The sequence below is a fragment of the Scomber scombrus genome, chromosome 21 (genome assembly GCF_963691925.1).
Source record: "Scomber scombrus chromosome 21, fScoSco1.1, whole genome shotgun sequence".
NCBI classification, from domain to species: Eukaryota; Metazoa; Chordata; class Actinopteri; order Scombriformes; family Scombridae; genus Scomber; species Scomber scombrus.
In genome coordinates, this window is record NC_084990.1 from 6,892,804 (window position 1) to 6,918,516 (window position 25,713).

Here is a 25,713-nt window from a genome sequence, read left to right on the forward strand (position 1 = left end):
GGGCTGTTTTCATGAAGCAAGTAGAACACAGGGCTACCTGAATGCTGATATCAGATGATACAGCATTCTGCCTCACAAGATGGTTATTGTGTCAGATTAGCTGGACATAGACTAACACACTTTTGCCATGACTTGGCCGACATATATGGCAGGCTACCAGTTCTTTTACAATTTGCTCCTATTGGGTCAATATCCGGAACGAGTCATAGAACTTGTTTCATGATTGTCATTGACTGTGACACACAGCACAGGATAAAATGTTGGGCTATAATGTGTCTGATATCACATAGTGTGATCCCACAATAGGAGGAAGCCAATATTTTCATGTAGGACATGTAGAGTTGTGAATTTATCGATAAATCCAGGTTGACGGCATGAGTAAAAAAGCTGCCATTACTGCGATAGCTTTACAAGTAAGATGCCATTCATTTAAACTCTGCCACCTCAGTAATGGCGGTGTTGCTGGAGAGCACAACACATAAACCAGTCGGCCAATTTGTCTATAGGAGCCAAACATTCGTTCCAAGCAAACAGGCAGCATAAAACCTCAATTTGCTCCAGGAAAGTGTTACTTTGGTGGGGCAGAGTTCACTTGCACAGTTAAAAGCGAGCCTGTTTTCCCTTTGGTGAGTTATCTTAAAAATAAACTAAAAGGGTTTGATGGGAACCGGTGAGATCAATGTCACAAGTTGACACAAAAAAAGTCATTTCCTGAGGTGTGCTTTAGCTGATAAGCACAACAGCAGTGAAGTGGCAGATTTTAAAATGGACTTTTTACACACTCACACATGCAAGCGACAGTAAGTAAGGAAGACCAACTCATACATAGTGTGCCAAGATATACACATACCAAACAATCAGTCTCAAAGATACAAAGGACAATACAGTCTTACACACACACATAAAGGCTAAGAATAAACATGCAGACACCTACATACACTGCTGAGCTATTGACAAATTACAATTAATATTCATCAGCAGCCATAAGAATCGCACAGCTCTAAGCGATCTGTCAATCAACCTGCCAACCAGATTGGCCCTACTTTGAATACATATGAGTAATCAGAACTCACAAGAAGTCAGCAAAGTGAAATATGGGGGAAAAAATACTTTCACTCAGTCTCTGCCACTTACAGACTGAAGAAGAACTTTGTAAACATTTAACTACACTCTTGTTCTTTGGGTAATGGTCCAGAACAGAAGCATTGACACAGTTGTTGACAAGGACGTCTATTGGCCTCCATATAAAACCATAATAAAACAAAACCCCCAGCTAAAATACTGTTCATATTCTCGTAAGCAGGAGTTTCTCATCTAACTGGGGTGGGAATGAGAGGTTTCATTCATTCATTTCAGTCATTCACTGGTTTCCAAAACAGAGCAGTGGCAGAGAGACCTGAATACAGAAATCTCAGCAACATGCCAAAATTGATCAATGGTACCAGTACATTTCAAACATGGCACTAGTATTATGACTCTTTCTAAAAAAATGGGGCATATTTCTTCCCTTCAGACACCCACGAGATGGGTAAACAGTCTGGTAACCATTTTATTTGGGGGTAAATCCAAAGGTGCTAGTAATTGCACCCAATTGTACAGGACAACTACTGTATTTAGAAATAGTTTTACTGTTTTTGTTCATTTTCTCCTCCAAATCAATGTCGCTAACTTGGGGCTTTCTTTCTGCTGTTTCATGTTACCTGCCATAATCTGTCTATATTTTAGTCATATATTTAATGTCATTATTTATTTTCAAGATTTTACACCATTTAGAAAGACCATGACAAATAGGGCAGCATTTATGCTCTCTGGGCATGAGTTCTCTTGTTAAGGCCAGGGCAAGAAACTGGAAAGTTTTACTTAGTAGGACTTTAACATTCACCAGCCAAATACATATTAAGAGCAAGATAACAGCCAGGTGGTTCATTGGCAAAGTTGCAGATCAGACAAATTTCACAGACAAACAGAACTGTCAGCACTTGGCTTTCAGCTGGTGTTAATTTTCTCCCTGGCTTCTACTTTACTATCAGGGGGTAAACAGTAAAATAGCCAGTGAACTCTATCAAAAGCTTTTACAACACACATACACACTTGCAAATACACATTACCCCTGCATATCTTGACAACCCTCTTTGTAATTAGTGCTGACTTAATGAGAGTTAATTATTTTAGTTTGCTAGCTCTTCAAGTTTTCAGGAGGAAATGAAGGCTAAGGTAAAGACAAGAAGACCCAGAGTGGTTCTACGGGAGATGAATACAGAAACTACTGCAGGCACTTATTTGACAATGACAGATGTGCTCCATAGCGTTTACTGAAATCAAAAGTTCAGAAATACAAGGAAATAAAAGAAAGCTATTTCCTCTCGGTGGCCTTGGGTTCAAATAAAGCACTGTAGCATAAACGCCCACTTTGCTCTACTGTCAAAGAACGTGGTCCTGACAAAGAGTGCACAGAAATATGGTTAATAAAGCACCTATTTCACTGAGGAGAAGGAAATTAAATCAATGAATTCCTGGTCTCACACACTCATTCAGACTGTAATCAGCATAATATGCCCCACTGATTTTGATTGGGAACTGACTGCCATGACAGGACTTTGTTCTCTTAACTGCCTCATTGTCACCCAAATTTAATAAGAATATATTGTTTTATGTTCCACCAAGCTTTAACCAATTCAAAGCCAAAAGAAAAACGATATCACTGTTGCTAATTTAAGTGAAACACCATAACTGTATAAGATAAGACAACAAAGACTTAGTTGTGTCGGCATGTAAAATGGTGTTATTTAGCAACAAAAGACCAAAACTCATTTTTATTACTCTTAAAGACACACTACGAGTTGTTTTTCTTTTCTTTTTTTGCCACTTGGGGGCAGCGAAACAAGCTACAACCACAACAGCGACAATTTATAACATTATAAAGTTGTGATTGTATACATGCTAGCAAACATGGAGCAACATTAGAATTAATTTAAAGTTGTGCTTCTGGCTACCTAATCATGTAAATTCAATATCCATTTTCCTTTTAGCTGATGCTGCTGGAAGCAAAGTTGGTGAATCAAAACAGCAAATTGATGGCTCACCAAACCAAACAGTGTGCCGAGAGATGCTAAAAAGCAGAGGGGAACTACAAAGTTGGATGATAAATCTCTGTGGTGCTCATCACTACAAGAGACCTCTTTCACACTGTGATTTGATCCATTATTAATATAAAATATTGATAAGTGCAGCTTTAATGTAGCTTTGAGACATTAATGAGCAATGTATTGTATAATATAGAATGCTATAATATGATACGATATACAAGAGATTTTATGGGAGACATTTTGACATATAAGAGTAGGGAAAGCACAGTATAAAGAATGAAATTAATGGTGGCTGAATTCCACTGGACTGCTTCGATTTCAGGGTACTAAATTGTTCATGCTGGCTCACTGTCACACTTTCATGGGTTACTGCCTATTGAATAGAGTGTAGCCATTGATAATTTCATTAGGAACATCTGTGCTTTTCTTACACTGACAGCTTAAAATGACTATAAAACGTCAATTGAGGAAACTATTCTTTTTTTCGTTGCTCCTACAATCAATTAAATCAGTGAGCCATTAACTTCTCCTGTGGTTTTTCAATTACATTCTTCCAGTCCACCTCAAACATCCCTGACACACCCTGCTGCTCTTGTGTGTATCTAACCATATACTTCCTCACCTTGTCTGACTCTGGCCACACACACACACACACACACAAGTCTTAAGTGACCTCTTCAAATAGAAAGAGCAGCCTGCCTTGTTAGCTTTGCAGTCTGGAGGAAATGTTCATTTGTTCTTTGATAAAATGCCAACATAGCCACTTATTTTGAGTCAATAAGAAAGCCCATTCAGACCAACTGTACCACATGAAAGCTAAAGCACAAGAGACAAACACAGACGTGTGTGTATTTGTTTTGTGGTTTATCATTAACTGGAAGATTGTGTATAGCAGTTCTACAAGTTTCTCTTTCTGTTGGCACTTGTGATGCTTTGCTGTTGTGTGTTCGTCAATCAAATAATTTAGGTGATTTTGGAAAGTTTTCCATTGACTTCCTGAAGATTCAGTAGCAGTCTGCATGTGGTACTCTTCCTAATCTAATGGTGGCTATCACTACTTATGCAGATGATGCACTTCTTTGCATATGATGCACTTCTTTGCAGATGATGCACTTCTTTCTACACAGTGTGTCAATGCCAATTAAAAGGGCTTTTAGCCATGCAAGCAGCTTAACAAATACTGGATGAATTGCCATGAAATATTTTACAAACATTGGTGGCTCCCGGAAGAAGAACTTTAATGATTTTGGTGACCCACTGAGTTCCCTCCAGCACCATCAAGATGTCATGACATTTTCTGGTTTTATGAGAAATGTCATGACAACTATAGGAAGGATTGCCATGAAATTTGGTCTAAATATTAAAGGTTTGCAGAGGATGAATCCTACTGATTTTGCACTAGCAGATTTACATTTTTGGTTGAGAGTTAGAACTGTTAAATGGACTGACATTAAATTTGATACAGATATTAAACAGCCTAGAAGAGGAATTGTAGTAACTTGGGTAATTCCTTAACTTTTCATCTAGGAACATCTTCAGGCCTAATTTTGAATGTGACACTTGTATTTGTTCCATTAGCCCGGTGTACTTTCAGCAAACGTAACAATGCTGATATGCTAAACTAAGATTGTAACCAGAGTATACATTATACTTAAGCTAAATAAGCATGTTAACAATGTCATTGTGAGTATATAACAATGCTGTTGGTATCATTTAGCTCCAGGCACCACTGTTCACCTCCAGTCTTTGGTGATTTCAAGTACTTGCTTGAACTCACTTAGTCACCTTAAATAAAAGTGTCTGGCACATGAATGTTATGAAAGTACGGCCTCACACAGTCACTAGCATGGCTGTGGACTCAAGACTGAACTGAGCATAGAAAAGAAAATGTGAAGGAACTTTTAAACTACTGTGATTTTTTAAACAAAGGCCAAGGCAGTCTAGCAAGTGGTGAGTTTGTTGAAAAGGGTAAAGGAGTGGGTTCATGTTTTTGGCACAGTTGAGAAGCATTTTTAATCTTTTGGTGTTTAAACTATACAGCCTATGTGATCTGGCACCCACTAACAACACACCTAACCCAGGTAAATGCACTCTAAGCCTTGCTAAACCACAATGACTGGTGCCAACTTTGCAAGTCTTCATCCCCTATTCCTCTTCTCTCCTCTCTTTTCCTTACTTCTCATGTTGCAGTGGTTTGGCTCAGCTTGCACCCTGCATCTAGCAATAAGACCAGCTAATCCTGGATTTGTCACCCTCTGTGACTCCTCTTTCTTTCCCACCTCTTCCTTTTCTTTTTCTCAACGTATTTCTTTCTTGTGTGTCCCCTTTTCATAAAAGCCCAAACCCCAGCTTCCCTTTCAAAACTTCATCTGCCATGCTTCTCTACTTCCCTCTACAGCCTTCCTTTGATTCTTGTTCCCACATGCTGAGCTCTGGCCTGACCTCTGTGATATCTGCGCAGCTCCATCTGTCTATCAAGTTTAACCTTGTGCTCCTTTTCACACATCAAACTCCTGAGGCAAGACCCTCCTCTTACCCTTTCCTTCATTCTTCTCTTCCAATAGAAAAATCCATATATTACTCCTCCTTACGCTGACTATTCCCTCCCAAGTCTGGTATAGCTGTTCCTAATATGAAATATAACTCTCCCTCTCTCTCTAAGATGTCTGGCTTAAGGCTTGGATCGCCAAGCACCCATGGGGGCTCTCTTTCCTTCTCTCTTACTGTCACAAATCTCAGTGAAGATTTAGATTTGGGGGCAGCCAACCAGAGTGAGTCTGGCTTGTCCACTGTCAAGATTGGTCTGTATCGCTTGTCTTCTTTGTACTCAGGAGAAAACTTAAACCTTCCCCGCCCCCCTTTTAAAACAGGTTCGCAGAAGAAATCACTCACTGTTTCAATCTGAGTGGAAAGCAATATTAAGACGTTCCATCCCTGCTAATTAAATCAAGTACAGTTATGCTTGATGTAAGCTACATGATTTTGAAAATGCACTGTGCTTTGTGATTAACTGGATTAATGCTATTCCTACGATCACATCCAAGTTAGTATGAACTTTTCCTGATAGCATTCATCCTGTACACTCAAAATCACCAGAATGATCATTCTTGGAAGCAAGACCATAATTCAGTATAGAAAGGAACCATTGCCCCCCATACTACCATCTTGGGTGTCCCTAACTGCTTTGAAAATGCTTCATTGTGATTGCGCTTTCTAACAAACTTCCAACTTTTGTCAAAATATTAACACATTTCTGATTTATAGAGGTAGCAGACATTGGCCTATGAGGTAGAGATATCGGCCTTCGATACAAACACCAACAATAGGGACAGAAAAATAAATATCACTCCTCCACACTTTTGCCCTGTCAAGTACAATTTTGCTTATATTGAAAATGTTCTGCGGAGTCCCACAAAGATCAATACTTGGTCCCTTTCTTTTTAATGTCTACATACTACCATGCCAAATTTATCAAAACAGATATATGTAGGATGATATAAATCTACAAGACTTGTTCACCAGGTTTCTAAGGTCCCTATAAATCATTATGTTACTGAACATCACATAACACCTGACAAAAATATCTGGCTCCTAAGCCAATAAACACTCCACAAATTGCTAATTTTCTCTTTGTACCTTTTGGTGATTGACAGGTAGTGTAAAATCTCTGGTAACAGCTGCCTGCTGCTGGAGCCAAGGCTGTAAAGTTATGAGATAATCATCTGTGAGATCTAAACTCTGTGGGTTTAAGGGACACTTTCAATATTATACATAGTTGTTGTTTCCATTGTTAATAGAGAAGTATTTATTAGTGTAGCTTTAAGGGCACAGTGTGCTTGGACACATGTTGAAACAGTCTGAAACAGTTATTCAACAGTTTGCCAAACTCATCCCCAAGGAATTTATCCGTGACAGTTTTCGACAAGGTGCTTTAGGTACTTACTGGCTGTGTCTGGACAATAGAATAGCATCAACAGTACCCCTTACTTTAAATGTGCAGCATGTAATTCCCCAATAAACCATTGAATCCTTGCCCAGACATGATAGTGTTATCCAAACAATAGGCTGGAAATCCTATTAAGACGTGTCCCATTCTGCCAATAAGTCTTACTGGGCTTTAAAACTTCTGCCTAAGCCCCAACAGTTATCTCTCCATATTTAAAGTACACAGTGCAAAAGCCCTTTTAGTTTAAATATTCTGGAAGCTCTGTGTGATATTGCAGCATTTTGTTGAGGCTTTCATATTGTAAAGTAAAGAAAGTACAGGCTGACAATTTGATGAATAGTCACTGGGTGTCTCTGCGGGTTTGACAGCGATGAGGGAGTTTTCTAAAGGTTTCTGTTTGGTATATGTGGTCCTGCTTAGTTTATATGTGTAGGAGGGCGATATTTGTGTGTGATAATCAAAAGCCAGAGAGCAAATTAGTTTTACATCTTGGTAATTTTTTCCTGCCTTATTTTATTGAGAGGCAAAGTTTTATTATTGTATGATTATTACTCAGCAGTGTTGAGATTTGTCATTGCATTTTCAGAAGATGGAACGAGAGGGGATAAAGGAAGATATATGAAAGGACAGAAGATGGAAATTGTGTCTTAGGCATCTTTATTCTGTACGTGCAGTTCATTGTTTTATTGCTTACTTGTGTGTGTGTTCAGTGTGTGTGAGGCTCCACTGTTCATCCCTCACTCTCTAGGGCCATTAGTGAGAGACAGTGTTATGCTGTGATAAAGGAGTAGCCAGAATAGCATTACACAGTCAACACACAAATGAACATGCATACCACTGCTTCTGCTTGTGCACGTTTTCCAAATCCTGTGCACTATTCTGCATTTTAAAAAGATACAGAGTCCACCAGGAGTTCATCTCAAATGGGTTTCTAAACAGCACTTAACTGTTTGGTGAAAATCTTCGGGGGGGTTTTGAAGTCTTTTTTGGAGTTCAACAAGGAACCGCCTGAGATCCTCTAACAGTAGTTTGAGCTCAAACAAGCCCTGGAGCTTTAATGTCAGAGGGTCTGCTTTGTCCTTGGTCAGTAATCCAGGCTGACCTTACTGTCCGTGCATACAAATGTGCCTCATCTGTTCTTATTAAGATACAGAGAGGGTGTCTGCAAGATTTAAACAAGGCTACAGTTCACAACATATCCAGATGGTTATTTTTTTCCCACAATAGTCAAGATCTTTTCAGACCACATACTATAGAATTATGGTTGTGAACAATTCACAATGTTTTCCAATATTGATACAGTATTTTACTATATGGTTGATTATTGAATGGGTACTTTTATCTTTTTGGATTTACAAAAAAAAATATTGTGACAAGTTATCTAAGAGATCTTAGTGTTAAGATTTTTTTTTTATTATTCATTTTCAGCTGTTTTCAAGAGATGTTTCTGCAGCACTATACTGTGGGATGCAGTAATAAATACCTGAAGGGAAATTTCTACAGCTGTAAACACAGCAGACTTCCTGCAGTGTATGTCCATGGAACTATAATGATACTGGTACACAGCTTATAATATAGCTGAGCACAGTGCTGTTTGTGCACCACTTTGGCTCAAGAGGTAGAGCAGGTTGTCCACTAATCAGAAGGTCGGTAGTTTGATTCCCAGCTCCTCCAGTCCATATGTCAAAGTTGCAAGCCCAAATTATGAGTGTGTGTGTGTGAATGGGTGAGCATAGAAACCTTATGGACCACCTTGGATAGGAAGCGGTCCTGATGAGCAGGTTGGCACCTTGCATGGCAGCGTCTGCCATCAGTGTACGAATGTGTGAACACTGGCATGTATTGTGCAGCATCTTGAGAGGTCGAGGAAGGCACTATATGAATGCATTCCATTTTAGGCCCCAAAAACATCAGTTCCTACCTATGAAATATGAAATGAAATGTACACAGGATGTTACTATGGCCACAGAGCATAGAAACTGTGATTTGCAGAGCATTGCCACATTGTTGTGTTCAAATATCCTTGAAATAGCTACAACACAGAAAACTATTTTCAGCAGTATGGTGATGTGCTTGTCAGATTGTCTTCATTGTTAAGATCAAACACCTTTATTCTTTTTTTTTCTTGCCCTTGAGTTTCACTTATCCATACTAGCTGTGAATATCTTTCTGCTGTTGTTGCCATGTCAAGTCTGTCAGAGAATTTTTTAGAGGTTTGTAAACATCGTTTACAGGGGCCACACTGCTATGCAACCATAAAATTGAAGATTACAATGTTTTTCTTTCTCCCTGACATCACAAAAACAAGAAAAAACTGATTTCCGTGCTGTGAGAGACTGGTTTGATTATATTATAACAACAGAATACTGAACACATTATAGAGAACAAACAACATTTCTTATTATGTGAGCGAGGAAGAGGAAATAATGTTGAAATGTTTCATTATCCTGTCACCCTTCGAACATGGTGTTCTTCTTCTTGTAATCAATGTCAACTTTATAACTGACCATCATCACTGCTGTGCCTCCAATTTATACTGTGTAATTACCAATGAAGTCACTAGTTAAGCATCATTTATTTTATTGATATTCACTGCTAAAACTCCCCCACTGTGAGATCATTTCATTGTTTCTCCTCAGCTCACTGTTTTTGTTCATCTATGCATCTACTACACTGTATACATTTACATACAGGTGTCTCACTACACTTTAAATGCCAGCAGTCACACCACGCCACAAACCCGCCTCCATACTTCTGTTTTTCCTTTGTAATTGAACTTGATGTGCTCTTCAAACATTTTGTAAGAGGCTATTTCCTGCTTCCTGATCCTTTGATTTTAAGATCATGACCTTGAAGCATGTATATCCAGACATGAGGGTCTTAAAAGTAATAATAAATGAATTATCTTGGTGAGCAGCAGCTTAAAATTCAATCAAAAGTATGAAATTACTTCAGCAAAAGGGAAAGGTACAAAGAATGGTGAACACAAACAGCCACATCCAGATCTCAACAAGGGCACATAGAACATACGTATATAGATGCTGTGTTAATTTTGTCCACAAAATCAAAAAATAAAATAAAAAATATAAATATTTTTACATGACAGAAGTATGTCTAAAACCAAACAAAAAATAACCTTTAACTAAAACAAAACCGATATGACAATTTTCTATCAACTCATAAAAATGAACGGATAAAAGACAAATGAATGGACGCATTAAATCTTACTTTTTAAATGATGTTAAAGTATGCTCCAGTGAATTACATAGCTCCAGAAACAGCATCTCTTCTTCATAACACTAATCAATGAAGCACTATCTTGCATTTCAGTCACATTAGCTATGTTCCACAGGAAAAACAATAAAGCTAAGAAAACCAGGTAAAACAAGGTAAGCTAGCCTTACCGTAAATTTGGAGGTAATGCCAACGTTAATTTGACTGTGCAGAATTTATGTAGGCTGTTAGCCTGTTAGCTGTTAGTGGCTCAAAACACACGCAGGCTAAAGGATGTTTGCTAAATAGGCTAAATGCTATTGCGTTATTTGACATTTTAGTTGCTCATGCTACAAAAACATGCAGGCCAGCATTTATAAATGGTAAGCTACGTAAAGGTTAACATAGCTGTGGATGTGGAGGCAATATTAAACTACAGTACCTGTAGTTGACTATCAGTGAGTTAAACAGCAACAGTAAAGAATGAACTGTATTTACTGGATAGAATGAGCCTGTTGTATTATTGTAGAGCAGAGTGAAGTGGACACTGTGTGTGAACCATTACAGTCTGGTATCAACAGATAAACGCTGCCTTCCACACTAAGCTTTCGATGTACAAGAACAATGCCGGTAACCATTGAAACTTAACACATGAAGGCCATACATGTAGGCTCTGAATGCTGAGCTGCTTATCAAAATGTTTTTTTAAAAATCACTTATGAAAACTGAAATATCAAATCTTTCTTGACTAAATAATTTAATCACCAAAATGTGATGAAAAGTAACAACTGTCAACTGTTAAATGAACACCACATACCCACATCAATATTGCTTCTTGTTTTCAAATGTATGGTTTAGAAATATGTGTGCCTGTGACGGTTCGCACTGCACTCACCAAATGCAGTGAAATTAAAAATTCAACCCATGACGACTTCTGAATCAATTTCACACACAAAAGAAGAAACGCAGCCTCACTCATGTCTTCGGTGGAGCCTTTCCACAGACATGATTTGTGAATATCATTGTTGTGGGATTAAGGGTTTGATTCATTATGCTTGGGACAAGCAGGCAGAACGGAGACTGCATTATCTCCACAGAAGACGCATTACAGGCACGTTAATTGATCACCAAGATACCACCTTGGCCTTGACCTTTGATAGTAAGGATTAAATACAAGGGAGTTTGATCTACTTTCTTACCACTAACCAATTTCGCTTCTTCTCGATGTGCATATAAAAAGGCCTTTACACATACTGGTTTTATTTACTCCCTCTTACTCGCTTCTCGTTCATCAACAGCGATAACAGACCAAATTCATACACACTGTATATCTTTTATCTAATTCGTTTTACAGCTGTACAATCCAGGGATACAGAAAGAAACCCTTCCAAGCTGGAGTGACCCTTAAACATCTGTTTCTGCAGGTCTATTAATATGCATGATTATGTTGCAGATGCTCATCTGTCAGTGTTTTCAGATTTTTACATACTGAATGTACTTTTGGGGTTATGGTTTCTCACTGGAAAAATATAACTTGGAAATTAATTTTGAAGGTTAAGGTAGGTGTACAGATACTTAATGTGAAAAGTTCTCAGAGGAAGCGCAGTGATGGTTCCTCTGAATTTGCATTTACTAAAAGGTTCCTTGAAGGCCCTATAACGTTAATGCTCCGCTGGATCGCTAAAACAAATGTGAAATATTTACCTCAGCAGCCGAGCCTTCTTTATGGCCGATGCGGGTGGTGATTTTATTTTCCATCAACTTTTAATACATAACCTTGTATGTTCTGACAAGACTTCCCACCGTATCTAAAACTACAATTCCAGTAGGGGAAATAAAGTGAATCTATGTCTAATCAACAATTATACTTCTCTCAGAGGGATTGGGATATTTTGCTTTGCCCAATTTGTAGCTGAGGCTGATAACATGGTTACACTTTTACATACCTGCCTAGAGCAGCAACAACAGCACAGGGTGACTCAGAAACTTGCCTAACAAGTGCTGAAAAGAGCTGACTTGTGCCCCCAATTGTAGTGCTGGCAGCATCACATCGATGTGCCTTTTAAGCAGAAAACTTCCTTAATAAACCATTCCTGATCAATTCTTGATCTTCTGTGACACATACCAATAATATTACAATGTTATATAATTGTAATGGATATTTTTGTTGTCTTACGATTGTGTTCTACTGCCTTCATAGCCAAAAACACACTAAAACTTGTGCTCTCTGCTTCCCATGTGAAAATGTTCCGAACAGGTATCATCAAGAGTGAGCCGTGGGACTTGGTCACTGCACCTTTACCGCTCATTAGACAGAGACAGAGATGGAAAGTCCTGGGAGGATATGGCAGATAACAATTCGGCCCTTAATTCTTAATTCTCAGAAGGGACTTAAAGAGCGTCCCTAGAGATTCATTAATTAAGAATACCTGTAAGGGTGACGCATTTAGGAAGATTGTTACAACTTGGTCTCTGTGTATTTATCTTTAAAATACATATACAGTACAAACATGTACCATGACAACAAATGCAGTCATGATGTGTTTGGGTGAAGTTCTAGAGGGAGGGGTCAGCTACCCTGTCACCAAAAGTCTGGTGCTTAGTCATGGATGGTGGTAAATAACATTGATCATAAAGAAAGCTACTGCAGTACCTGAGTGTGGATAGGATGAAGGCATGAATCAGAGTTTTAGAAACAGAGAAGGAGAAGGATTTGTAAATTGCCTGAATAGGAAGTAACTGTCAAAATGTACTCATGCTATGGTAATTATGTGCCATCTCAGAAAATTATCTTCCTTTCATTTAAAAGATAAATGAGTTCCTTCCCTATGGACGGAGATTAGGAATATCTTTGTTTGGAGAGGGGAGACAATGAGACACAATTTGCAACTCATTTCCCTAAAAGCCTTTGTAACCACATTCCCAAATATTCTGGGACAGCTTGAAAATGTAAAAGTCTGTCTATATAATTTGCCGAAAGCACTGTAGTGTGCAGTCGTGCACCGGTGAGACACGACGGCAAATTCAGACGGGATTGACCCAGATGGGGAAAACAGGAGAGAATACAGCTGTGTTGTGATTTCTCATAACTCAAACTCTGTCCTCTTGCTGTTAGAAATGACGCAGTTTGTTAACAACCTTTTTTCTGTCTATCCATCTTGTACTTATTCTCTCTCACGCAGGCACAGGCAACTTATTCCTCACAAAGAAACTGTCATCTGTCGTCTTTGAGCTGAGCAAGTACTTTCAATCTCCTTACTTAAATTCTAATTATAAATCTGATCTCACCGGTGACGACGGTAACCTGAACGTAGGCAGGATACTAAGGTCTAATTCATATTTATTTATAAAAACGCATTTGAACGACTCAATCAAAGACCGTTCAGAGCCAATTCAAATATAAACTCACAGGTGTACCAAAGACTGTCAGTTGCCAGTTTGGACATCTGGACTGGCAGAGAAAAGGTGGACTTGGCTGTGCTACCCTTGAGAAACACACCATACTCTGCTAGTTGAGCTCCCCAGGAAGAAGACTGTGAATGGGTGTAATTAAATTGAGCTGCTAATAAATGGATTTGTCTAACTTTATGAAGAGTAAGCAGGAAGAAGAATCTCATGAAGATGAATGTGTTTAGTTGCTATCTTTGCAGTGTCAGCCCCAGAGCAGGGAATTGATGTTTGTTATAAAGCAGCAAAAAGTAAGAGTGTGAAGGTTGGGCAGGTAGATAAGAGAAATATTTACCTTCAACACTGGTGGTTAAAGATTGCATCCCTTCAAACATTGGCCTTTTGATAATATAACCAAGAACACAAGCTTCCCCGAACCTAATCAGCCAGCTTTAGTTAGCTCATCTACCATGGACCAAATCCACAAGAATCCTCAGCTTCATGTTCCTTTTAGTTTGATTTAATTTAAAGCTGTATTCATTTAAAATGTCATATTAATGAAGGATGATATAACTAACTTTTAACATCTTTCAGTTCATGGATGAGGATTTTACTGCCCACAACTTTAATGTTTTGACTCAGTCTCACTGTTCTCAATAACCATGTTTTTTTTAGCCAATCCAACATATTTGTTTACTCCAGCTAGGGCTGAACAATTAATTGAAATCAGAATACGGCCTTCTGCAAGTTTCAAATCATGGTAGGCACAATATTGTTAAAGGAGAAATGTGTCAAAATACCCTTTTAAATACGTATTGTGGTGCTGCAGAGATGTCCTGGCCTACACGTCATATTATACAGACTTAAGAAAACATCTTTGTTTGGTACAAATCCCAGCAAAAATCACACCCTAATCATTTTAATATGTTATGAAGTAAAAATTATAATTCACTCTAATATCACAAATAATGGCAGCAAAGGTATTTCAAGCTATGTCCAGGACCATTAAGCACTAATAATACAACATTAACTTGTTTAATCATTATGTTAAGGCTTCTAATGTTTAAACCACTGTGGTTATTTTTTTTAAATATATAATATTTATATCACTTAGAGCTGTAGCAGGATTTAAGACATACCTTTGTCATGAGTCCAAATTCCACTTATATCCCACCCTGCCCCACAGTTTTGATGAGCTACCAAAAAACAAATCACCTTCCCAATTGTGTGAATGCTGTTTAAAAGTATTCTCCACAAAATGTCTGGAATATCATTTTGCTCAGGAATTCATTTGATTCAAATGTGGGCATTAAATTGAATGCAAACCCCTCCTCAAGTCATTAAAACCAGCAAATTCCATCAACAACAGTGAGGACATCTACATCCTCATTTGCTTCTCATGCTGTACGAAGAGATCTGTTTTCCATGTGAAATCTTGTGTAGTTTAGATCAGCACTTTAACCCTGACTTGCTCCAGTGGAGCTGTTCAGCGGCCTCCAGCTGAACACTGTGATTGCACTGGAACGCTTTCGATTCAAAGCACACTGAACTATGAGGGTGTGAGGAAAAGTGTCGCTTAACCCAACCTGCCCAGAACGACTACGGGCTAAAAACCACATCACATCACCACATGTGTCTTTAGGTCATCTGCCAACCAAACCAGCAGAAATCTGATGGAAGCAGTTTCTACACATTCATTGCTTTGCTTTCGTTGTCACGGTTACTGGTCCATAACAACAGTCTCCTGGGGGAATCATGTGACGCAAAGGGAAAAAGATAAAACCGAGCAGGCCGACTCTGTAGATACCTTTGTCTACCGTATATCTGCCCCAAGGTCTCCTGATCTACAGCGCCACTTCACTACTAACAAGCTAGAGTAGCATGATAGAACACAAATCCCTTACCAGACCCAAAAAGAAAGAAAGTAGATGTAAACAAAAACCTACAGCAGAGAGGATTAGTGATGAAGGAAATAGGAGAAGAAATGACAGGTTATGTAAGACGACAGAAAATGTAGCTTTGACTTTGTGCTGTTCCTGGTGTTGTTGTCCCATGGCGGCTTATTAGCATGAACATGTTTCATCATTTTGCTTATTCATAAATACTGAAGTGCATCTGCATATGGCTTATTTTAAACCCACATCACAGGAGAAGAGCAGATGACGAGCTCCGGACGGATAGAACGCTTTTAATGATGCTGTTGATCCGTTCTCTATTTTTATTTGTTTGGTGATTTTTAAATCATGTTTGACTGGCTTTGATCTTACATTCTTGACAAGTATGAGCTTCACATTGTTACGTGTTCATCATTTTTGCCAGAGAGCAATATTCAACTAAATAACGATTGAAGAAATCATTGAGCACAGCACAAACCTCTGCTGAGCAGTTTCCAAACTTTCTGTTACAAACGTCACTCATATTCTTCTAACCTGCATGTAGTACATCCCATTCAGATTTGGAATTGTTTCTTTATCTCTGATAATTTTTACAATGAACTCCCAAATTAGGCAAACCCTTGTAAACAGCTTTTTTTGATTCAAAATGTACCTTTAAGCGATGGAATCATCGTATTTAGAAAACTACATTTGTTAGGGCTTAATGATGATGGCGCCGCTGTGGCTCCTCCAGTCTGCAAGTCAAAGTGTCCTTGTGCAACATACTGAACCATAAATTGCTCCTGATGGCTGCTCCAGCAGTGTGTGAGTGTGTGAGTGTGTGTGTGTGTGTGTGTGTGTGTGTGTGTGTGTGTGTGTGTGTGAATGTGCATTAGATTAGAGTGGTCAGAAGACTAGAAAGGAGCTACATAAGTGCAATCCATTCACCATATCACCATTTGAAACAGTGCAATTTTCATATCGCAGGGGGTGTGATGCAACTCACATAATTATAACTGTGTCAAAATGTCAACAAGCTGCAACAAATGAATGTTTCAAACTGTTGTTTTCACTGATTATAATGACAACTGTCACCGGCAGTAGCTAATTACCATTAATTCTGTGAGTTGGTGAAAAAATTTACCTTTTTAATATGTTCTCTGCATGCTGTCTAGCTGATGGTTTTGTGGAAGAAGAAATGCCACTGTGTTTCATTTTTTTGTGTTTAGAAAATAGAAAGTATGTGTCATTTTTCTGCTGTTCATTAAAAACCAGCAGAGCGTCCAGATGTTGTTTAATTTAGTTTTTCATTATAACCATAACTGGCCCATTATACAGTCATTTTCAATCTATTTAACCCCACTTTTGAATCTTAATACATGTGCGTTGAATTGGACATTTTCTCTATAGACAATAATGCCAGTTTACTTAGATGATAACTTTTCTCTTACTGATGTATGACAATGTTTAGTATAATTATATATTGTTAAATGCAGTGTAGATCACAAATACAACACTATAATTTAATTCATAGTACATCACTATTTTAATCGCAATTTCCTAAAATTGTTCAGCTCTAAAATGTGTCCATTTCCTTCAGTAATCACAGGGTTGGTGCTTTTATTCCTGGCTGCCTTTGTGCACATGTCTTTGACCAAGATGTAGAACCACAAATACATCTATATGCTAATGTTTAAATGTTTATTGAAATGACGCTTTGGAAGCCACAGTCCACATGAGCCTGTGCTGTCTAACCCGCAGCTGCCTGGCAGCGCTGATGAGAGACTACACAGTGTTATGTAAACTGACAAAGTAATATGTCAGTAGTGCTGTGTGAGTGGATAATGGTGAAATCAGGTCACAGACGCCACAGATACACTTACGTAAGATGTAGATGTACAGTAAAGCCCTTAAGACATCAATGATTCATTTTACGCTTAAAAACAATATGGATCTGATGACAGAAGTACAGTTCCTCTCTGTCTCAGTGTGTGCATTTAGTCATGACTGTGTGTGAATGTGGGACTATGAGAGTAAATCTATTTATGTGTGTGTCTGTGGCTGTCCATGCTTAATGTAAGCTACCTTTCACCCTTTTCATATTGTGGACAGAAAATTGCCTTTCTTTGGTGTACCTGTGCATCGTTACTATGACAACCAATGTTGGCCAGTGTGGTCAGCGGTAAATTACAAAGCGGACAGTCAAGCATATAATCAGGGGGGTTTTTTTCTTTCTTTTTTTTCTTAAATCATTAGATTTGCCTGCAGTCTGAACACAGCTACAGTCTCTGTCAGGGGAATTAAGATTCACAGCAGCAGAAAAAAAAGAAAAAAGGATCGATTGACGTCGTCTGGGAGCCTGAAGACCCACAGAGGGTCCGAAATCACCATCGGTCCTCTTCAGACTGATTGGTATGTCGATGAGAACGTGGCCCATACGTGTGCTTGTACACGTGTATTGTCTTCCATGTAAGCATGCACACAAACACATGAGCTATATACTAAGTACCAAGATACAAATTCAGTCTGCAAATGACTCGTCTTCATCGGGGGCAAAAGGACAAATGGTTTTTACTACCAATTCTAAAACTTCTGGGTTTTGCTCTCTAGCCTTGTAAAACCAGTGTACGTCTCACAGGTCTGATATTCAAAGCATTTTAGTCTTCAGAAGATCTGCTGATAATCTACTGAACCCTGCAGTCAGATTAACCACAGTGCTATGAAGAATAGCTTGGATGATGGAAGCAACAGCCAATCAAATATTTGCCTCTCAAATCTCATGAATCTCTGAATACTAAACTCAGTTGGTCAGAATCGTTCTTCTTTACCTTTGTCTTTACCCTGAATAGGATACACATGTTGAAAAGCAGTTTCTCTAGTCATCCTCTAACTCCCTCCACATTTGCAAATTCCTCAAAACACTGGCACTGCTGGCTATAGAGGAGCAGCACAATCTTCCACTTTTGTGCCATTAAGTCTTTGTGGCATTAATCTCACCTCTTGGTTCAGAGTAAAATGCAGAGTAGAGGATGACACGCTTGCCACAGATTTTTCCTAAAAACTATTTCAGTGATTAATATAAGACAAATGTGACATATGTCATTTGAGTTTAGGCCCATTCACCCCAAAGAACAGTGGCTTTTTGTGTTTTGTAAAGCAATCTAGCCTTTTCCTTCTAAATCTGACACAGCTGCTAGTAAATTGGAGAGTTCAAGTCAAATCAAAGTCAATTTTATCACAAATGTGCCACCATAGACCCTCCATACAAATTGGAAAAACTCCCTAAAAATACCTTTAAGGGGGAAAAAAACAGGAAGAACACTCAGCAATAGACACAAAGTGAACACAATAAACCGGTAATTATAAAACTGGGATATGGGACATCAAAATGTTTTAGGGTACTGCAGACAGATTGAGTAAGTAAGATTAAGTCATGATTTTATAAAATGTAAAAATGTATCGTTTGTGTACATGTACTGATGTTTAAATCAACATACTGCACCTTTAACTTGCCCTTATTTGCTACTCATACTCAAGTGTAAGAGTTATACATGTATGCTATAGTATATATAGTATATTAGTCATTTTATTGCAGGAATTTCAAAAATAAGGTATGAAAACTTGAGTAGATAAAGTCTACACTCTACAAGCAGGTAACAAGATCCTTAAAATGTTTTGAGGTTCTCCATGAATATGTTACTATATATAACTCAAGCCAGCTGTTACCCACAGCTGTTCCTCCTGAAAGAGTTAGGTGCTACTGGTCACACACAAACATACACAAACCGTGTCACATGGCAATTAGCTCGAAAGGGCAGTGAGGGTGGAGAGCATTATCCACCTGTCATGCTCTGGCAGATTAGCGCTCCTGCCATGCCACGCCACACACACACACACACACACACACACACACACACACACACACACACACACACACACACACACACACACACACACACACACACACACACACACACACACACACACACACACACACACACACACACACACACACACACACACACACACACACACACACACACACACAAGCATCTGTGTCAGGGCGGCCTGTGCAGCAGTTTGTCTAATGATTAACCAGTCTGGTGCTGCGCTGCATCGTTTCGAGCAGAGTGAATAGGTGAAGAAAGCAAAGAGGAAAGCCATGCTATGGAAATGACAGGTAATTAAATGTATGCGCACACACACACACACACATACACCATGGACATTACGAGAAAAAGAAGCAGAAACACAGCCTGCCATTCCTCCACCATGGAAACAGATACATCTCATCAGCATTTCTAATCACCTTCTCCCAGTGAAAGCACAAAAGAGCAAAGACCAAGAGTGGAGTTTTGAAGCTCGATTTCTGACTCATCATTTCATTCTGTCAGGCCAGATATAAAATCGATGGAGAAAACGCAGGCAGAAGTTACTTTTTCCAACGGGGCGCTGAGTCCTTTTTCCTCATTATCTTAAAATGCAAAAGGTCACATCGCTGCACATTCCTGACAGTGTTGAAAACTGCTGGTTTTTAATGCTCCGCGCTGCTCTCAAAAAGACACAATATATAAAAAGCAGCACATCTTTTTCATCACTCCTGTCCTACTATCTGCTCTTATCTGTTGCAGAGCTGACAACTGGCTGTGTGAAAGGCTAACAAGCTTGTTGTTTCCCTGCTGATGTGATTTCATATTGTCAGAACTTTATAGCTTTAGACCAATTTATGGATTTAATAAGAGCTTCTCACGCTGCCTACAAACAGTCAGAATTGAAATAAATAAAAACTTTTGACAAAGTTAACTTATCAATATAGAATGGTTACAGACTGTCCATAACTTTGGAAAATAACAGTTATACATACTGATAAAAGAGTGTTCCGCCCTAGAGCATTAAGCTACAATTTAGCCAAAAAGCCTTTTGTAGATGTTAACTTGGCATCATATCTATATTATTATTTAACTCAAGATAACCTCCACTTCAAGGTGTCGCTGAAACTCCAAATCTACTGCCAAATTAATTACATCTAGCTAGATAGCGAGATAGCTAGCTCTGAGGCTGACCGCTAACATTTTAGCACATACAGAGGCTACACTGTTACAGAGCCACTGTTTAGTGAGCTTTAGTTGTATGCATGTTTCTCAACTTTTCCACTAAGCTAGCTGCTATTCAAAAAGAGTATATCCTGTTCTAAGAAACACTTCAAATACACTTTGCAAAACTTTAGCTCTGGTTGTTTCAATTTTCTCATTTTTGAGATGAATGCAATTATTCAAAATGCTTATCACTAAAAAAAAAACAACAAAGTGCCTAATGAAGCACACACAGTTCATTTTCATGTTTTTTATCATTTCAGATGAAGCAGACCAATTTCTAAAGATTACAAGAGTGTGTTTCTGTTTGTCTCCACAGCCTAGATATTCATGTTGCTAATAATAACATTGTTTAAACTGATGTATTAAAAAGTGTTTCTGGACATCAAAAAAGCTTGACAATAAAGAGAAGTGAGATTTTAGAGGGCGCTTTAAAAACCAGTAGATGTGGAGCACATGTGTGTATGTGTGTGTGTGTGCTCATGTGTTATCTGCTCACTTTTTCAAAAGGGCAGTTTGAAGGTTCAAGATTTGATTTAAGGATTAAGAGAATAGTTATACTCTTTGGGAAATAAATGTATTCTCTTTCTTGCCAAGAGTTAAATGATAAGATGGATACCGCTCTCATGTCTCTACACAAAATATGAAGCTAAAACCAGGAGACCATTAGCCTATGTTAGCATAGCATAAAGACTAGAAGCAAAAGTTACAAAATCTTCCGACCAGTTCCTCTAAAGCTCATTTATAAAAGGTGCAGTGCATAGCATTTAGTGGCATCTAGCAGAGTGGACAAGGCAGACATGGAATATAATATAATATTATATTAGAATGAGCTCTTTATATCTACATAGGGACCCTACATATCTACAAAGTGCTCTTTAATGGAGTCTGCCATCCAGAACGGACAAACCAAACACTGGCTCTAGGAGGGGCCTTTCACATTTTTTGCATGTTTTGCAGCCACTGTAGGATCTCATACCCTATATGCTTGGAAAGGGAGGGTGAGCTATAATCAGTTTGTTGCAATCTGCAACCTCACCACTAGATGCCACAAAATCCTACACACTGGTCCTTTAATGTTTTATATCTCTTTTGTTTAATCCGTACAACAATAGAAGCATATTTGTGTGAATGTGAGTGCTGATTAGAGTGTTCTGGACTAGTCTGTAAAAGTAAATAATAATAATCTGAGGAGAAAAAGAAAGAAAATGTATGTATTTTGAGTGTGGCCTTGAAATAACCCATAAATGATTAATTACAATAATTATATGCCTATACTGTCACCCTTCAGAACCAGGGAAGGCAGTTTCAAGGTATAATAGTGATAATGAGAGAATAAATCAATTTAATGGGGCAAACATTTTGATTTCATAGAGATCTTCATCATGTTTTGTCAGGCAAGCAGTAATGTTTTTTGGTCCAGCAGTGTGGACATTTTCTGGATAAAATACTCTCTAATCTGTTTGCTTATGGATGTGATAATGACCAAATGTTCCTGCTGCATGGACTTTAATCCATGAATGTAGACCCTTTGTTTACATTTGGTTTTATACGTTTCGGTGATCTGAACACAGCCGAGACACCTGAGTCTATCATATGTCTCCAAGGTGTCCAGTTGACCATTTGTGTTCAGATTTTGTCGAATCCGCTAGAAGGTCAAAGGTATCGCAATGTGCCAATAGTCAATGGTCATTTACACTTGTGTTTAGGAGTCTACTTATGATCCGACCACCCAACACACGTTTAAAACAAAGTGTAAACAAGGTCTTTATGGAAGTGATATTGACCAACTGTTCTTGCTGCATGGACTTTTTTCCATCAATGCAGAGTGTTTTTCTATTTTTACCTCTCTACTGCCGGTGGTAGTTCTTGTGAAAAGACTGTTCTGTTTCCTTTAGCCCAAAACATACTTGTATTCTCCACCACTGTCCTATTTTTCAGTCATTGCCGCAGGACAGCAGTGTTTGTTTCAAAGTTGCTCCCCTATTTGCTACATCCTTCTGATTGTACTGTTACTTTTTCTGTTGGCAGATAGGTTTCTTAAAAGCCTCTCAGCTATGGAATCGGGAAAATACCAACCAAAAGACTTCAGGTTACAGGGCAGAACACCAAATGTGGTACATTCTTAATATGCAGTGTGGCCCTGTTCATATGCCAAACCATGGGACCTATTTCAACTGATACACATCCTAAGACATCCTGCTGGGTTGCATCAAAACAGTGTGTTTTTCTTGTACCGCTCACTGCTATTGCCGTTATTATCCTGGAGTTTACTGCTACACTTGTTCAACTGTAAGTCGCCTTGGATGACAGCATCAGTGACAAAGGCTTGAGAATGCCTCCTAGGGGAAGGTTTTCTTAACAGCTGTGTCAGATTCTGCAGTTAAAGGGATCTTGCTTGTGGGAACAACAAGACAGTAAAAGACTGAAACAGGTCACTGCTTCTAGTCCGTGGATGTGGCACTTAAAGTGTGGTTGCACATTCCCCAAGGGCACGATAGGCAGGAAATGGGTTAGCCATTAGAGGTAAAAAAAAAATTAGCCCGTCAATAAAAACCCTCACTTTAAATTACCTTTTTAATTTAGCTTAACACAGTTGGAATGTGTTGTGTCCCTCTGGGTGAAGCAGATAGGTTTTAAACACACTGCAAGTCATGGACTCATATTGTACAGACACGAGGGAAGAGAGCCAGCACATGAATGTTTGCAAAATGCTGTCCCTGAACAGCAATTGTCCAATCTTAGCTTAGCAATCATGAATAAGATATCTTGAATTTCTCCACATTCAAAAATGTGTATATGGTGCTGTAATAGTATGTGTTACTCAATGGTTTTGGATGCTTGTGTCTTTTTATTTAGCCTGTCCAAAACCAAAAACATGAGAGCAAAATTGTACCGTTTCAGTTCATCTTTAATGTAAACTGCAGATGTTAGCATTTCTAGTTAACTTATTTAGTGACTGACTATACTTCCAAGGCCAAAGCACAATTCATTGGCTTAGCCTACTACATTTTGTTGGGTTACAGGTTACCATAGACAAAAAAATTCTTGTTCATGATAGTATATCCACTGTTGGTACCACCATACTGTCCTGGATGGTACACTATAACAGAGTTTATGCTAACATTAGCGGCTATCCTGCTATTTATTGGATTCGAGCAAATTTACACTCTCTCTTTATACTCCCAATAAACTCCTTATCCAACATAGCATGACGTTCACTAAACACACTTGCCTGCCTATACGTATTTTCTCTTGTAACATTAAAACAACACATAACACATTAAAACATTAATCTTCACTTTATTTTACTTGAAATGAAAAATATAATATCTTACTAAGAGTACTAGGACTAACTAGCTTTTCGTGGCAATACAAGAACGATTTTGCTCCCTTAGTTCCATGTCTATGAAATTGGTGAGAAAGATTTTCCATTTCAACATGCAACTTTAGCCTCAGTCTTTTTGAAGGGTATGTATGAAGCCATCAAGGAAATATTTAAGGACCATTTTTACAGGATTTTGTTCTAAAAGTCAGCTTGAAACATTAAGAAGTCAGCCGGAGACAGTTAGCTAAAGTCATTTCAGGCAACAAAATCAATGGTCCACCTCTGTCTAAAATGAAGAACATGTTTTAAAAAGGCTATTATGAATTTTGGATGGAAAATGTGCCACCATTTTAGTTGTAAACTGCATTTGCTGTGTGAAAACAGATAAACTGACTGGTGTTGCAACAGAACTGCAGGGCTTAGGCTGAAGGATCATTTGTGGGCGTTGAAGTTTAAAAGTGTAAAGTATACTCAAACCGCAATGATGAGAACATCCTTCATTTCATTTTGAAATTCAGTACACTTTTCTCCGGAGTGTGTGTTTGTATGTGAGTGTGTGTGTGCACTCACCCTGAAGTCGATGCCCACAGTAGAGATGAAGCTCCCGGCTAGAAAGGCTCCATCTTTGAAGCGGACCAGCAGACAAGTCTTCCCCACACCTGAATCCCCCACCAGCATCACCTGAGACAGAAACAGACAGAAAGTGTTTAAGGCGGAGAGGAGAACAGCTCAGGTGAAAACTTGCCACATATACACAGTAGTATAGTCGATGCAACACTGTCACAAATTCACACACATATACACACACTCCAAAATCCCCTAACACAGCATTTCTACTCACTCCAGTGGGAAAGAGCAGACTGTGCAGACCAGTGGGACAAAGAGAAATGAGCATTGGGATGCAAAGATTGTTTCTTTCTTTCTTTGTCGTCAGGCAACACAAAACTCTGTTCACTTTTCTATCATTTAGTATATTTTGCATATATTGTTTTTCTAATTTAATCTTTTATATTCTATGAACAGCAATATAATCTGATACTATATCCTTTTGTGTTTGATTTGCTGTAAGCATATGTGATATTTAAGATATCAATTGCAACAATTACGTGCATCCTAGAAATGAAAGTTGGGCATGGAGCATGGATTTTGGCAGGGCTGTCATAGGAACAGTTGTTAATCTGGGTGTGAAATTAATACCAGCTGCCAAACATATGATGAGAATTTAGATTGGCATAAGCTCAGTGCTGATTATCATTAGTCTTTATCATCTACAATTTCATATTTTCACTTAAGAATTCTGAAAATACAATGTTTTAGTGAATAAGGAAATTAGCTACTTTACACTATTGTACAAAAAAAGCCTCTTCCTGTGCTACTGTTTATTAGATGTCTCACCATCTCCTTCATGTTATTCCACTGGACTATTGCTGTGCCACACATCAATATCCCTGTTGGCCAACATAGTTTCAACATTTTTAGTATTTCATACAGAGAGATACCAAGTGAGAGGAGATTTGTGGTTAAACAGATCAAATTACGATCACTGGGAACAAATTGGCCTGTATGGATAGAACAATCTTCCTCAGGCATCTTGTGACTGTGCCTTCTTGGGGAAATGATGGTGAAATTAACTTTTCCTGCAAGCCTGGCAAACAGAGCACCACTTATTTACATAGAATATTCTACAGCTATACCACACAGGCACAGGTATGGAAGCCCAATACTGCCAGCAGAAGAAAAAAAAATGGGGTTAAACTTAATTTCTATAAACAATATTCATAGTACG

The 25,713-nt window shown here is 38.5% G+C and overlaps 1 protein-coding gene across 1 annotated transcript in view; it reads right to left on the minus strand.

Moving 5' to 3' along the window:
* LOC134003343 (ras-related protein Rab-26) overlaps window positions 1-25,713 on the minus strand; it is an 88,038-nt gene that overhangs the window by 61,161 nt on the left and 1,164 nt on the right. Inside the window, exon 2 of the mRNA XM_062442506.1 lies at window positions 24,498-24,608. Within this exon, the coding sequence (XP_062298490.1) occupies window positions 24,498-24,608 (111 nt within the window). The remainder of the gene's footprint in view (window positions 1-24,497; window positions 24,609-25,713) is intronic.